Raw genomic sequence first — 16,040 nt, forward strand, 5'->3', positions numbered from 1 at the left:
TCATTGATTATTTAGGAGCATGTTATTAAGCCTCCATGTGTTTGTGGGCTTTTTTTGTTTTCTTTGTGCAATTTATTTCCAGTTTCATACCCTTGTGGTCTGAGAAGTTGGTTGGTACAATTTCAACTTTTCTGAATTTACTGAGGCTCTTTTTGTAGCCTAGTGTATGATCTATTCTTGAGAATGTTTCATGTGTACTTGAGAAGAATGTGTATCCTGCTCCTTTTGGGTGGAGTGTTCTGTAGCTGTCTGTTAGGTCCATCTGTTCTAATACATTGTTCAGTGCCTCTGTCTCCTTACTTATTTGCTGTCTGGTTGATCTGTCCTTTGGAGTGAGTGGTGTGTTGAAGTCTCCTAAAATGAATGCATTGCATTCTGTTTCTCCCTTTAATTCTGTTAGTATTTGTTTCACATACGGAGGTGATCCTGTGTTGGGTGCATAGATATTTATAATAGTTACAGCTTCTTGTTGAACTGACCCCTTTATCATTGTGTAATGTCCTTCTTTGTCACTTGTTACTTTCTTTGTTTTGAAGTCTGTTTTGTCTGTTTGTCTGATACAAGTACTGCAACTCCTGCTTTTTTCTCCCTGTTAGTTGCATGAAATATCTTTCCCATCCCTTCACTTTTAGTCTGTGTATGTCTTTGGGTTCAAAGTGAGTCTCTTGTAGGCAGCATATAGACGGGTATTGGTTTTTTTTCATTCAGTGACTCTATGTCTTTTGACTGGTGCATTCAGACCATTTACATTTAGGGTGATTATTGATAGATATGTACTTAACTGCCATTGCAGGCTTTAGATTCATGGTTACCAAAGGTTCAAGGGTAATTGGAAGAGCATATTTGCAAATGATATATCTGACATGGGGTTAATATCCCAAATATATAAGGAACTCAAACAACTCAGCGAAAAACAACAACAAAAATCAAAAAGCCATAATCTGATTTATAAAATGGGCAGAGGATCTGAATGGACATTTCTCCAAAGAAGAGAAGCAGATGGCCAGTAGACTCAAGAAATCACATGTGAAATCACTAACTGGAATCAAATTAGGGAAATGCTAACTGGAACCACAATGAGATATCACCTCACCCCTGTCAGAATGACTATCCAGGAAGACAAGAAGCAAAAAGTGTTGGCTTGGATGTGGAGAAATGGAACCTCCTGCACTGTTGGTGGGAATGTAAATCAGTGGAGCCTCCATAGAAAACAGCATGAGGGTTCCTCAAAACACCAAAAGTAGAACAACCATGTGATCCAGCAATTCTATTCCTGGGTATTTATCCAAAGAAAATGAAAACACTGATTTGAAAAGATATATGTCCCCCTATGTTCATTGCAGCATTAGATACAGTAGCCAAATACGGCAGCAACCTAAGTGTCCATAGAGAATTGAATGGATAAATAAGGATGTGATATATAAATACACAGTGGAATACTACCGAGCCAGAGAAAGGAAGGAAATCTTGCTTTTTGTGACAGTGTAGATGGACCTCTGGAGCATTATGCTAAGTGGAAGAAGGCAGAAGGAGAAATACAAAGGAGAGACACATGGGAAATCTAAAAACAAAACAAATGAGCAAATAAAAACTCAGATACAGAGAACAGATTGGTGGTTTGCCAAAATGACGGGGATGGGGGATGAGCAATTGGGGGAAGGAGGTCGGGAGCTATGCACTTGGAGGTATATAAGTCAGGTGTGGGGATGTCAGGACAGCCCTGTGATCATGGTCACTAATACTGCAGAGCATACTTGAAAGTTGCTGAGAGAGGAAATCTTAAAAATTCTTACCACAAGAAAAAGAAATTTGAAACTTTTTATGGTGACAGATAGTAACTATTTATTGTCATGTTGTTTTGCATTAGAAATACTGAATCATTATATTGTATACTTGAAACTAATATTATATGTCAGTTGTACCTCAAAAAATGTAATTAGAACTTTTCTTAGGTAAAGCACTTTTGTATTTGAATAAGGTTTTTGCATGAATACGGAATTCCCCTGCTTCAAGATCTGGTGAGATTGTGGGTTTTGGTCCTATTCCAGAGCCTTTCACAAACAAGAGGCCGTTTACAGATGTACTTGAATCATCTAGTAAGGAATTAACTGTGCTCCCATTGATGCTCTCACCCTCCTGTTTGGCAAACAGCTGGTGGGGTGTCCCTTCTTAGTGGTAGTTCAGTTGTTCTTTCTTTTTATTCTCTGCTTGTTTCCAGAGTTTCTTGCATGTTCCAGTGTTTCCAAAACCATACTTACCTTGTGTTCTGGAGTCTACTGCTGTCAGGATGGCAGCCCTGCTCACCTGTGGGGCTTCTGTCTCTTCCCAGCTGTTCAGTGAAAAACTCCTTTTCAGATGTTTAGGCAGCAAAGACTGAGTGTCTGAGGATACAGGCACATCACAGGGGACCCCAGGTCTCCACCCTGAAAGAATGAGGTTGAGGGACTAGGATGGGGACACAGCAAATTAAAGAGCAGGAGAAGAGCTAAATAATAACATTGCCTTAGCCTGTTCTCTGATTAAAGTAGAAAAGGACTCTTGCCTCAGCTTATGGGATGGCTTATCCTGCAGCCAAATAGAAACGGCCTGGAGCTTCTGGTCCAACTGAGGGCTGTGGGCCTCCAGAGCCGTCTGTTGCTGCCAGGGTCTTATGATCTGGGCCTTCACTTACTCAGATCAAAACAGATGTTCAGTTTCCCTTTAGACAAGTGGTTTCCCATTCCATCTCTTCCAGGCCCAGAGTCTGTGGCCAGCGAGAACTCACTGGCCTTGGCTGTGGGGCGAGGAATTGTCTGTGGTTCTGTACCGTGGGGGTGGATGTGCCCCCAGGTCAGGGCCTGATCTGCAGGGTGGCTGCTTATCCTCAGGGCGAGAAAAGGCATGAAGCCCCTTGGGGTCTTGCTGCCCATTTCTGTCCTGCCCGTGTTCTTGAGATAGCTGGCCCTGGTGACCTCCCAGCCTGGCCATGGCCTAGCTGCCAGCCACTCTCCAGGCCTGGGGACTCTGGCGGCTGTGGTCAAAGAAGGGCCTTCCCCTTCCTGCAAGACTGGGGGCCCTTCTCTTGCTGGGCCTCATCCCGGCTACTGTGGGTGCACTTGGGTCCCCACTGGGTCCCAGCCTCGGGTGTGAGGACTCTAGACCATCACTTCCTCCGGTACTGCTTGGCCTGTGCTAGGTGGGAAGGTCACCATCACAGCAGCCACCCACTGTCACGCTTCCTGGCTGCAGAGGCTATTGCACAGCTGCCCTTGTTAGTGTCGTGCCCACTCAGATGCGCCGGAGGCACCAGAGGAGGTAACTAGTCTGTTGTGCATGCTCTGGCTGGCAGGCCCAGGCTGTGGACCCCCACTGGAGAGGTGTTTCTTATCGCGACATTCACTGCAGTAGTAAATGGAAACGCCATTAACCAGCATGATCTGAAGAGCATCCGAACAGTGGACTCCATGTAGCACAAAAAGCTGGCATGCAGAGGTGTCCGTGTCGTGTCACTGAGTGGAAAAGCATGTCACAGAGCGTTGTCAGCTGGGATGACTGTCCCTGGTGTGCGTGTGGTGCTGCTGGACACATTGTGGTTGTCCCACTGGGGCTGGGGGGTGGGGGGGTGCTCCTGCTGGCATCTAGTGGGCGGCTGTGCACACCCTGCAGAGTACGAGGCAGCCCCTCACAAGCAACGCAGAATCGTCTGGCCCAGGATGTCAGCACTGCCAGGTGGGGAAACCCTGGCACTTTCCCCAGTGTAAAATTTCTGACAGCTTTACTGAGAGAATTGTGTACCATAGGTTTTACATGTAGTAAGTATATAAGTCTATGATTTTAGTCAATTACAGAGCCCTACAGCCGTCAGCTACGTGGTCCAGTTTTAGAACGTGTCCCCAGAGGGCCCCATTCCCTCCCCATAGCAGCCTCCTATCTACTGCCTGGCCCTGTAGGTTGGCCTTTTCTGGCCTTTCTTTCCCTACACACAGAATCATAAAATAGCCAGTCTTCCTGTGTCGGCTTTTCCTCAGCTTCATACGCCTGCCTGTTGTTGCTGCAGTGCAGAAGTTTCCCTTGTTGCTGAGAGGTGTTGCCCGCGTGGACTGGCCGCTCGCCAGTTGACAGCACTCGGCGCTCATGAGCAGTACTGCTGCTCACACACATGTCAGCCTGGTGGACAAGTGCCTTTACGTCATCGCTACCGCCTGCTAGGCGTGTAGGAGCCGGGGTGCTGGGATGCAGAGCAGGTGCGTGTCTGATGTAAACGGTGCAGGAACTGCCACCCTGCCCCCAGAGCAGCTCAGTGGCGCAGGACAGCTGTCCTGGTAGGTGTGAGGTGGCTCTCACTGGGGGTCTACCTGCACTTCCCTGGCGACTGAGGGCGTCTTTTCGTGGGCTCATTAGCAATGCATATATCATCTTCGGGGCACTTTTTAATTGGGGTGTCTTATTCCACATGCAAGTCCTTTATCTGATGAATGATTTCCAGATATTTCTCCCAGTCTGCAGCTTTTCATTTTATTTTTTTAATGGAATCTTCTGAAGCTCAAGGTTTTTAATTTTGATGAAGTACAGTTCCTTTTATGGATCAGAGTTCTCTCTTTTTTTTAAAAAAAGTTGTTATAGCTCTTTTATTTGGCTTTTTGATCAATTTTGAGTTAATTTTGGGTATGTTGTTAGGTAGGACTCTTAAGTTCATTTTTTGCATGTGGCTGTCCAGTTGTTCCAGCACCATTGGTTGAAAAGAAAATCCTTCTGATTTGAATTGTCTTGACATCTTTGTCAAAAATCAACTGACTGTAAATGTAAGGGTTAATTTGTGCCTCTGACTTATGTCCCCTTCACCTATGCCTATCTTCGCACCAGTGCCAAGCCTTGATTACTGTAGCTTTATACTAAGTTTTGAATTGGGAGGTGTGAGTCCTCCAATTTTGTTCTCCTTTTTCAAGATGGTTTTGCCTCTTCTTGGTCCCAGGCTCTGACACCAGGCCCCCTTCCTGCCCACCCTGTGAGGTGCTCTGCGTGTGTGGGGTCCACAGCACAGGGCACCACACCCCTTCCCTGCGGGTGGAGAGTGTTCCTGAAGCGCTGGCCTTTCTTTTTAATGCTTCAGGTGGTTAGGACTTTGGAGAACAAACACCCCTTTGTAATGCTGTGCAAGTACTAATGGATGGGTTTACAGTCTCCATTATTTAAAACCTTGTCATATGTATATTTGAGGCCTTCTGTCCCTGTGCTGTGACAAAACTTGAAAAGGGAACAACAGCAGAAGTGGGCGGTGGCTTCAACAGCTGCGGCAGCTGGAGTGACTGGCAGGCTGCAGTTCTGGAACATGCCTGGCAGGCAGTGGCTTGCTCGGCCCCAGGCACGCCCAGCTCAGGGTGAAGCTCTTTGGTCTCTGCCTTCCGTACGCAGGCTTGTGGGCTGCTTTTGTTGTCTACATCCAGTTTAAAAAGCTCAGAATTGTTCTTCCCTTGAGTTTAACATTGGGAGACTAAGGAGCGTTTCTCCAGTTCCCACTGGCTCTGCGAGTGACGGGTAATTCCTGGTGTCATGGCCCAAGCAGCCCCTGCCAGGCCATCTGTGCTAGGCAGCCCCCTGGGTGTGGAGTGAGTGGCACCCAGTGCCCCAGATTAGACCAGGGCTACTGCTGCTTGGTGTTCGCTCCTGTTCGCTCCTCAGCATCGAATTTCCCAAGAGCCTGGAACTCAAAGTGAACTGTGGGAACCGTGATGTCCTTTGCAGAGGAGAGCATGGCTGCACTTAGTCTAGTACTAGTCTCAGAAAGTAAAGTGCATATCTCGGAGCTCCATTGTAGTTTAGGCCGTTGTTTCTGTCAGTGAGATGGAGATCGTTTGTGTTTGCCTCCCACCGATGTGTTCAGTTTCCTTTCTTCTTGTAGTTCTGTCTTCCTGAGGATGTGAGATGAGGCCTGTAAGTGAAGGGGACAAGTGAGACTGCTGGAGTGTGACAGTAAAACTTGTACAAAAACAACACTGATTATGTGTCCTGTCTTGGTTCAGGAATTTACTGATAGCGTTTTCCATAAAGTCAGCAAGCGCACCCCTGCACATGTGGGCCCACCAGCGTGCCTGTCCCAAGCACCAGGGCGTCCTGGAAGGGAATGAACCCCAACTTCAAACCAGGAGTGAACCAGAATGTTTGAAAACAGCTTTGATATGTAAGATGTGGGGGCACTTCAGGAAGTGTTTGATCACACTTCTGCGGATGCAGATGACCCAGTGGATTCTTCTATTTTAAAGAAAGCCCTTTCACAAGAAACAAAGAACTGTTATCCAAGTATTGGGCAAATACCATTGGTTCAATTCCAAGAACATGACCCAGACGGTTTTTCTCTTTGGAGAAATACCAAAGGTGCCAGAATACCAAGGTGGTGGCGAGTGCTCCTGACACGAGACAGTGCTCCTTTCCACGGCAGTGCCTGTATTTGCCCAGCGCTCTGAGTGTGTTGGAATTGTGTTCTCCTAACCCAGCTCAGGACCTTGACCGGGTCCATGGGCCTCCCAGCTTTGCCCACCAGTGAAGGGAGACGCTGCTTCCTGACTCCTCATCCGGGGGATGTGTGCAGTGCCGATGGTGGCGTTTCTCATCTACTTTGAGCTCCTAGGAAGGAGGCGTACGATGGCTGTCAGTCTCTTGTCCACAGTCTTCTGGGCCTGTGCAGAGGAAAGGGCTTGGAGGGTGTCCTTCAGGGAGAACAGGGCAGGGCTGGGGCTGCCCTGGGGAGCTGCCGGGTGGTGCAGGCACCCTGTGCCGGTGCGGCCCCCCTCTGGGAGTCCCACTTGCCTGTTCCTTGCAGGCTTTCCCTGTCCTGGCTTCATGCCAGGGCTCCAGGCGCTGCCATGCAGCAGCGCTCACCCTCCAGTACAGAGCGGCCATCTGCTGGTATGTCTTCAAAAGGTAGGAGTCAAGGTCAGTCTCTTCAGATGGAAAAAACAAACACTTCTTGCTTTGTTTTCGTTTTGACCCTTTTACTGGGGTCCTGGGACCCATCGTCAAGTGCCATCAAAACCCTGGGTGTCACCAAATGAAAACAAAGCTGCTCAGTTTCTTTTTGAATGTATCTTGTCCTTTAATGTAGAGATAAATATTGTTTTGGATATTTGCAACTCTATATATTTATTAATGTCACTCAATCAGAATAATTCCATCAAGATTTAAAACAATTTGTGCTTTAAGAAAACAGGTTTTTTAGATAAAAGTTGTTACAGAATAAATAAATCTGGTTACCTTTTCCCACGCCATAGCCATCCTCCCTTTTAGGAGGTGCAGGCCCGCCAGGTGGAGCTGTGTCTGTCGCGGCCTGGGCCCCAGCCGTGGTCTCCTTCTGCTGTAGGGTTAGCGGGTGTGGCTGGCGCTCAGAGAGGTGTTGACAAAGTGACTTCTGCTGCCAGGTCACTAGAGAGAAGGGGGTCTCCTTTCTTACTAGTGAGGTGGCAGGTCACGCCCAGCACCTGCGTGGGGCCGGTGTCCAGTGCCGCTCCGCAGCTCTGTCTTAGAGAAACTACACCAGAAGGTGGTCTCCCATTTTAAAAAATGACTTGAATTCATGTCTTATAAACGCTGTGAGCCAGGTGGCTCTCACTCTCCTCTCTGCTGGCTTTCCTGTCTTACATGTTGGTCAAGATGGTGTTAATTTATACACATAGTTTTAAAACGTGACAAGCCTTTTGCACTGGGTTAGCTCTTTGCTGCCCTTCTCCACGAGGAGAATGTGACCCAAGCAGACGGCGTGCGTGTGCCTAGTGACAGGGTCGGCATAGGCTGTGGCCCCGAGCTCAGGCCTGTGGGTCAGGGCTCGCAGTGCCGATGCCGTGTGCCCACTGGGCCTGCCGTAGGTGCCTCAGTCAGGATCACATGCGTGCTCTTTACCTGTTTCTTAGGTCAGAAAATAATTTCTTAAGTACATTTAAAAACTAAAACTAACCTTTGAAATAACAACCCTAACCCCTCATTTATTTAATACGTCGAATCTTGCCATAACACATGCCATCATTTATATCTTTATCCCAAAATGTAATTGTACCACAGGCAAAGAGAAACAAGAGCCCTGGGGCCATGCAGGGTCACCACTAGTTCTTTCTCTGATCCAGTTACTCTAGAGACCCTGCTGCCCCGCTCCTTGCTAGGTCTCTGTGCTGGTGCTGAACACCGACAGCCAGATGGGGGTGGGCTGGTGAGGCATTGTCTCCATTCAGAAGAAAGTGCCCATTTGTCGTGATTCGTTAGATAGCCTCTTCACCTGTTTGTGTAAAGCAGTAGGAATTCCCTTAAGTCAGGTCCAAAGTGTGGTGGGAGTTGAAAATATGTCTTGAAGTTGTATCTATGTGTTTATGTCTCCTAGGGGCCCAGAAGACACATGTTTTGAGTTTGGTGTATTTCCTGCCATCCTGAGCTTCCCACTTGATTACCCGTTAAGTCCACCAAAGATGAGATTTACCTGTGAGATGTTCCATCCCAACAGTAAGTGCTTTTGGAAGTAGTTTTGGTGGCAGCAGAGGTGGCACAGAGATGGTCTGTCACATGAAAGTGTGATTCAGGCCATTAAAAAGTCTATTCTGGACTTAAGCAAGTCAGTCATGGTGGTGCTGACACCAGGATTACAGTTCAGTGTGGGTAGAAGAAATATGGACCTGAGTTGGGGTGCCACTGTACCTGGCTTTCCTACTTTGAGGGTGGGGGAGGAGACCACATGGGGGTTTGGGGAGCACCGTGGTCCCTGGCTGAGCTGCTGCTAATAGTGGAAAGCACTGAAAGCAACTAAGGTTTTCAGCAGTAGAGGATTAGTCAAGTCAGGTGTAGTAATCCATATACTAGAATAGTATGTGGGTATTTTAAATGATTTAGAATAATATTTAGTGATAGTGGGATGATTATATCACTGAATGAAAAAAGATTACTGATAAGGCTTATTATAGTTTTATTTTTGAAGAAAAATTCACATGTAAATGTATATGACTGGAAATGTGGCATAATAGCATTGAAAGTGATTCTCTTCCAATAATGGGGTCATTTTTTCTTTTCATAAATCTTTTTTCTAAGATATGTATTCCTTTTAAAAAGAGGTAAAATTAAGATCATTTACATAACTTTACTGCATGCATGATGACAAACTGTCTGGTGTCAGAATACTGGGCAGTCACCCTCCCTGTAGAGGAGGGAACTTCATGGATGAGAATCAATAAGGAAGTGTGTTGCATTTTTTATCACATTTAGAATAATGTTCCTTTTTATCAATGATGATTGCCACGAGTATTCATGATTTTAGTAGTTGTGGAGGAGAAAAGCAAGATACACTATTTTGTAGGAATAAAATGTTTTGAAATGAAGTTCTTTTCCTGTACTTTTCTGCTTATCAAGTAGCTAAAGGCTAATTTAATCTGTAAGGGAATTTATAGATACATATATAATATATATCCTTTCTGGTTTATGAATGAACCCACTGGTGCACCCCCATCTCCACCCATCTGGACACCCCACACATGTGCCCACCTAGGACCCTGTCCCCAAGAACGGCTTTCGGGCTGTTCCCCCCGGGAGGTGCTCTCTCTGTCCGGCTTGCTGCCCAAACCCGCCTTGGGAACTTTTCATCTGCCTTGTCCCCTTTAGGTAATTAGCTCTTTCCTTAAAGAGAGCTTTTCCTTATCTCAGCAGGAAGTCGATGGTGTGTTCATAGCAAATGCTCAGAGACCTTCATGCTTTTTAGACCGGCCTTGAGCTGGTAGTTATGAGGGTGGTGGTGTGCCTCTCCGTCCGCTTTGGTGTGTTTGGAATTTTCTGTAACACAAAGTTTAAAAGTACATTATGGTCAGTAGGGCTGATTGAAGAAGTCAACAAATTCTAAGACCCAAGACCCCTGTACGGTCTCCTCCCCCACCCTCATAGTAGGAGGGCCAGATGTAATGGCACCCCAACTCAGGTCCACATTTCTTTTACCCACGCTGAACTGTCCTCCAAAACTGAAATTGTGGTGTCAACTACATAAAATGCAACTGTAAAGAGATTTGTGGATAATTAAAAATAATATGACTACATTGAAGAGAACACATTCTTTAGAACAGGGCCTGTTGCACAGGGTTGGAGGTCACTGGCCAGTAAACGTATTAGACTACAGGACTGCACCAAGAGTAGTCAGGTAACATTATTGTTAGTGTTCAGATAATTCATACAAATCGTTCTTAAATTTGGCCGTATTGTAAGTGGATATGTTATTTTTATTTTGTGAAAATTGTTTTTGAGAACTATTTTGTAACTACCAATATCATAAAAATTGCTCAGTCCATAAATACTTAAGTAAACATATTTACTGAGAATTGCTGGGATATAGTGGTGAACAAATAACAACAGGTGGGGTCTTAGCCATCAGGGGTTCCCAGTTGGACGGCAAGGGCAGGCACCGAGGGTGAATGCGTGGTCCCACAGGCAGGTGGCAGCGAGCGCTGCTCTGCAGGAAGGGCGGTAGGAGTTCCTCAGCCAGTGGTGTTGACTGTGAGAGGTGGGCGTGGAGGGGCTTGGGGAGAGAGGAGGCACTGGGGTGCCGGCATCGCCTAGTGCTGCCACCTTGAGGAGGCGACGCCTCCCCTGTCCAGGAGGACCATGGACAGCCCTGGGCTCAGGGTCCATGCACGGGGACGTGGATAGACACATGATGGCCACAGCAGGCGTCTCACAGCTCCTAAACTTATTTTCAGTGAGAAGTGGTGGCCCAGGCTGTGGCTCGCCAGAGAGCAGAGAGCTGCTCCTGGGCCAGGTGTGACAGGCGGCTCAGACCCTCTGCATGTGACAGTGCTCTTTTTATTATTACAATGCTATAGCCTCATGATTTCACAGCTGAGCCTATCCAAGTGGATTCCTGTAGTCTGAGTGTGTGCTGAACCGTCTGACAATCTCCACAGGGGCGTGGAGAAGACAAGTAGCAGATGCTTGTAACTTTCCTGATAGGAGGGGCAGCTGGAAGGCGCTGTTCTTTCCTGGACCCTGGGTGTCTTGTTAAGGATGTTATTTGGTGGGAAGTGGGTTGGGCGTAGACGACTTCCAGAGAGTGCAGGCGATCGTTTTCTTAGAGAATCAGTTACCAAGAGACATTTCGGTGCCGCCTTTCTCTGGATATTCAGATAATTCCAGTTGCCATTGGGCAAGCTATGTGAAAACACATTGTACACAGTTCAGTTCTGGTTAGAATTTACTGGTAGGATTAAGAATATCTAAGAAACCAGCTCTGAAAAGTACTGTGAATCACTCTAACTACATGAGATATTTTGGTGAAATACTTACTGCCAGATAATTTTTCCTTTATTCTTTTTGGTTTTAATACTTTAAAAAACCCACATGAAGGTGGAGTTGTTCCATGGTGCTCAGAATTGGACTGACCCACCTAGAGCCCTTCTGGGTGAGCATTGCCCCGAGAGGCCTGGACAGACTCGCCAGGGCCACGTGGATGTGATGTGTAGGGCTGCCCGGCACACAGGCCATGTGCCATCACACCCAGCTCACCTTCTGCCTTGCACCACCCGCTCCCTGTTCTCGGGCCTGAGCAGGTGCCCTGCCCTGGCTCACCTGGTGTGTTCTGACCCCTGCAGTCTACCCTGATGGGAGAGTCTGCATTTCCATCCTTCATGCCCCAGGCGACGACCCCATGGGCTATGAGAGCAGTGCCGAGCGGTGGAGCCCAGTGCAGAGCGTGGAGAAGATCCTCCTGTCGGTGGTGAGCATGCTGGCAGGTAATGCCCCGTGGCGCAGCGGGCCTCCCAGAGCACGGGGTGCCACGGCTGCAGCTCTGCCTGCTGTGGTCCTGTTGCATCATTGCTTTTGTTCATTTTTGTTTGGGTTAGATGTGCTGTTTCCTGCTTTTCCATTTAATGTGATTTGTGGACACTTCTCCAAGAGTAGGGTTACTTTTCATAATCAGGAATTTGGATATGACCTTGTGTTGCATGCTGTGCTGGTGACCAGAGTTAACCGTGCTCTGAGCCCTTCGTCAGGCCCTGCTCGGGGACCTGCTGTATCGCAGACACTGGACACTTGTACAGGGGCATGCAGCTCAGTGTAACACAGACCCTGACTGTTAAGGCCTCATCCTAAGGGAACTTCCCAAATCTACGAGCAGCTGCAGGCTGCTGGGTGGACCTAAGATCAGGTGCACACAGGCTCTAGGCCACCACCTGAGGTGGACTGTCTGGGAGGAGTTTTGCACGTGAGAAGTTGCAGGGAGGGCAAGAGAGGCCTTGGGGTGGCGCACAGCCAGCTGGGGCAGGAGCCCTGCTGCCCCTCTAGGGGGACGCATCACAGGGGCTGTGCCTGGAGGCCTTACAGAACGCCCAGAGTGGAGGAGAAGCAGGCTGTGTTGTCGGAAGTGGCCCTGGCCTGAGAGAAAAGAGAGGGACCTGTCAGAGGCCTGGGCCGATCTGGGGCCGGGAGGGGTGAGGGATGCCACAGGATCAGGCTCACTGGTGTGCAGGGTGACTCTCCTGTTCTGACCTGAGTGCCTGGGTGGAGGGTCAGGAGTCTAGAGGGAGCACGATCTCGGAGAGAAAAGTTTGAGGTGTTGAGTATCCATCCTCAGAGGCTGTCGGGACTGCTCCCCTGAGGCCCGGTTGTGGATGTGAGGGCATGGGTGGGGTCATCCCTGGATGGGGCAGTAGGTGACCAAGGGGGTAACGTAGAAGGGGCACGTGGAAGGAGAGGGGACCTCTAAGGAGCATGGGGAGCCAACGTCTGGGAAGGTAGGAAGGACCTGGCTGCAGAAATGAGGGTGTCAGGGAGGCGGCAGTGCAGCCGGGGCCAAGGGGAAGGCCCTCAGCAGGCCGCTCGTGGAGTCCCAGGCCTGTGGTGGAGGGTCTCAGCGCGTGCCTGTGGGTAGGGCAGAAGCCTGCCGTCACGGGCCTTTGTGCTGTGAGCTCCGTGAGGTTTTGCCGTCCTTTCTATACACTCTGCTGGGAATACACGTCTTCTGCTCCCAGCTGCCCTTCCAGCTCCCTCAGCCCCCAGCTGGCCAGCCAAGCCTCTCCTACCTGACCCCACCCCTCAGCCATGGCCCACGGCCCTGCTTGGTGCCCTGTGGTCTGGACTGCTCTGTCTGTGTCCTGGGAGCTGGCCGACTCTGGCCGTGCCTGTGGGCCCTGCAGGTGGGGTCCCCTCAGTGCCCCACTGTGGAGAGACCTGGAGGACCCACGGTCGACCATCCCACTTGGCTTCATTCTCCCTGCACAGGTGGCCTCTGGTGGGGGAGCTCACGGCCCGCAGCCCGCTGGACATATGCCCTCAAAGGGCCTGCGTCACCATGATGCTGCCCTGTGCCCAGCATGAGGCCTCACACTGAGACCTGGTGAGGAGGAACAGAACCAGTGGAAGGAGGGGGACAGGGACGCCACCACGGCAGCGCAGGGAGGCAGGCTGTGGTGTGGGGGAGCGGCTCTGGCCCACAGTGGGTGCTGCCCTACTCACTGCCACCTTGGCCTCTCGGCCGCTGTCTTTGCTCTGGCCCAACCCTTCAGGGTGGTGTGCTGACCGCCTGTCCCCGGCCGCTGTAACTTCAGTTTTCTGCACTTTGGCAGGCCCCGGTGGCCTCTCTTGTTTCCTGAATCCAATTCTGGAGGACCTCCTGATCTCAGTGGGCCAACTCAAATCCTAGCTGGCTGGGGCCCCAGGCCGGATGCTCATGGTGGGGCCACGTCTGCCTCCCATGGGAGCCGGGCGGGCCAGGGCTCTGGGAGGGTTGGGAGACCTGCACAGAGCCCCTCCAAGGCCAGGAGGTGGCAAGCAGCCGGGTCACGGGCTCGCTCAGGTGGGCACTGGTCCTTAGGTCGTCCTGGTGTCCCAGGGCAGCACTTCCAATCCAGGGCTCACGGGAGTGGGTCTCCTCACCCCGAGCTCCACCTGCTCCTGGCCTGTGCCTGCTGCTCAGCCTCCCTCCCCTAGGTCAGAGGCTCCTGGGTGCTCTTGAAGAGCCGGCTTCTTTCTCTAATATTTCAGACTCCAGCGTTCTGTTTCTGGGACACATCTTTGGAAAGATCCTCCAGTGTTTTAAGTGAAATGGAAGATCGTGCCAAGCCCTCATTTCTGGAGCCCCCTCACGTGGAGAGTGTCTCCTTCTCTTTCAGAGCCCAACGATGAAAGCGGAGCTAACGTGGACGCTTCCAAAATGTGGCGGGATGACCGGGAGCAGTTCTGTAGGATTGCCAAGCAGATTGTGCAGAAGTCCCTGGGGCTCTGAGGCTGCGCCCGTGTGTATGCAGATGGACCACCAAGTAGCTCCCAGTGCTGCTTCTCTGGGACACTTGGTGACAGAGACAGTCTGCGCTGGTACGAAAAAGGCAAAGCTTGCAGAGCCACAGCATCTGTTCCCCACCTTTCCCTGTCCAGACAGGCTTCTCTGCTGGAGCGACGGCTTCTGCAGGATGACAACAGCTGGGTGCCCTTTGAGAGTATTCCTGGCGAGGCCATCATGCAGGCGGTTGGAGCCGTCACCACTACCTCTCCCAGCCAAAGCGCCCATGCACCAGCGCTGAGTGGCTTCCCCTCCCTCCCAGAGCGTGAGGGGTACCTGCCAGGTTCCCAGGGCACGATGGAAGGGGGCCTTGTCTCCACAGCAAGTGTGGGTTTTGCCTCTGCTTTATAGGCAAGCGTTTTCCTTACATTTCCTTTCTCATTTGTTGTTTTACAAACTGTCATACTTAGAATCACTTTTAGAAAATAAATACTTTTTAAAATGTGGGTGAATGAAAAACGGGGTACAAAACAGGTTGCTGTTGGTTGTAAAGACCGTTTTCCTGACCGTGTTTATCCCAGGCAGACGTTTGCGTCTCAGTCACCAGCGCATTACTGGACAGGGACATGGGAGACCAAGTAGTTGGATCTCTTCTGGGTCTGGGGGTTTGTCTTCTCCCATCTGAACTGGGGGCTCTGTGGCGTCCACTGTGGTGGCAGCAGAGCTTCAGCTGCTAGGACGGTTGTTCCTTGCGACACCAGGTGGAAGGAAATCCCATTAGCTGGGAGCACGCAGCGTGCCTTACCCCTGACGTGACCGGCGCTCCTGGGCGTGTGGCACGCGGGTCCCACGCCGCAGGGGGCAGAGCACTGACTGCGGCATGCGACTTCGATGTGTCCTGGATGTTGCCCAGCATGGGCCACTCAGCAGCAATGTGCCAGGGGCACCACCATAAGCAATAACAGACCTGTCTCAGATCATTTGTTGGGCCTGTTTCAGACAGGCTAAATAGGAAATTTCTATTTTTGAAATAAGGGACAGTGTGCAAGACATGCAGTGGATTTCACTGAGCGTTGGCCTGTCCTCCCCTCATGAGACAGCTCGTGGGAAGGAGGCCTCCCATGTGATTTGTTGGTGTTGACAAGGCCTGGCTGAAGGGGCTCCGTCTCTGGCATCCGGAAACCTTCCCCGAGGGAATCACTTAAACATCCTGATACAGTACAAGAATGTGTATTGGGGGGATCAGGAAAGAGGTATTGTTCCTGGAAGTATTGCAGGCATATCAAATGAGAGTGCTCTCACAAAGGGGAAGAGTGGTTTGTGGGGTGGCTGTGGTCCGTGGACATGGAGTGTGGCCGCCAGAGCCATGTCAGCAGGGGCCCGCGGGGGCTTCCATGAAATCTGAAGGAAGAGAGGCAGTCTCTTGGCAAACAAAGTATTTTTATTCATTTGTATTTATTAAATGGAAAAAAGAATCCTATGGTGTCCTCTTCCTATGGTGTTTAGTGACTACATTAAAAATAAAGTGATATATTTTCCCCCATTCGGTACTTCAGTTTTCTCTGTCAAATTTCTGTATAATGGTACAAACTGCAAGGCCAGGTTCCTGCTGTGCGCAGGCTGGCAGCCCCACAGCAGGTACCCTCCCGCCCCTGGTGGCAGTGCAGGGCGCCACAGTGCCAGCGTAGGAGCCACTCAGTGTGGCTGTTGCGATGACCTGCACGCCTCCTCCGTTCCTCCCCCTCTGTTCCCTGCTTTCCCCTGGAATTGCTGAGTCTCCCAGGTTTGCCCAGCGAGAGCACTCGGCGGGGGGCCGGCACTGGGTGGGGGCGCTCAC

General features: G+C 50.1%; 1 protein-coding gene across 4 annotated transcripts in view; it reads left to right on the forward strand.

Moving 5' to 3' along the window:
* Positions 1–15,753, forward strand: part of UBE2G2 (ubiquitin conjugating enzyme E2 G2) — a 45,389-nt gene extending 29,636 nt beyond the window's left edge. Inside the window, exons 6-9 of one of the 4 annotated variants that reach the window (XM_036994881.2) lie at positions 8,342–8,460; positions 11,577–11,717; positions 13,207–13,321; positions 14,097–15,753. In XM_036994881.2, coding sequence (XP_036850776.2) covers positions 8,342–8,460; positions 11,577–11,717; positions 13,207–13,280 — 334 coding nt within the window. In that variant the 3' untranslated portion in view covers positions 13,281–13,321; positions 14,097–15,753. The remainder of the gene's footprint in view (positions 1–8,341; positions 8,461–11,576; positions 11,718–13,206; positions 13,322–14,096) is intronic. The other 3 variants (XM_073231239.1, XM_073231240.1, XM_073231238.1) reach the window with 3 other exon arrangements.
* The last annotated feature ends 287 nt before the right edge of the window (positions 15,754–16,040 follow it).

Source organism: Manis javanica, chromosome 3 (genome assembly GCF_040802235.1).
Source record: "Manis javanica isolate MJ-LG chromosome 3, MJ_LKY, whole genome shotgun sequence".
NCBI classification, from domain to species: Eukaryota; Metazoa; Chordata; class Mammalia; order Pholidota; family Manidae; genus Manis; species Manis javanica.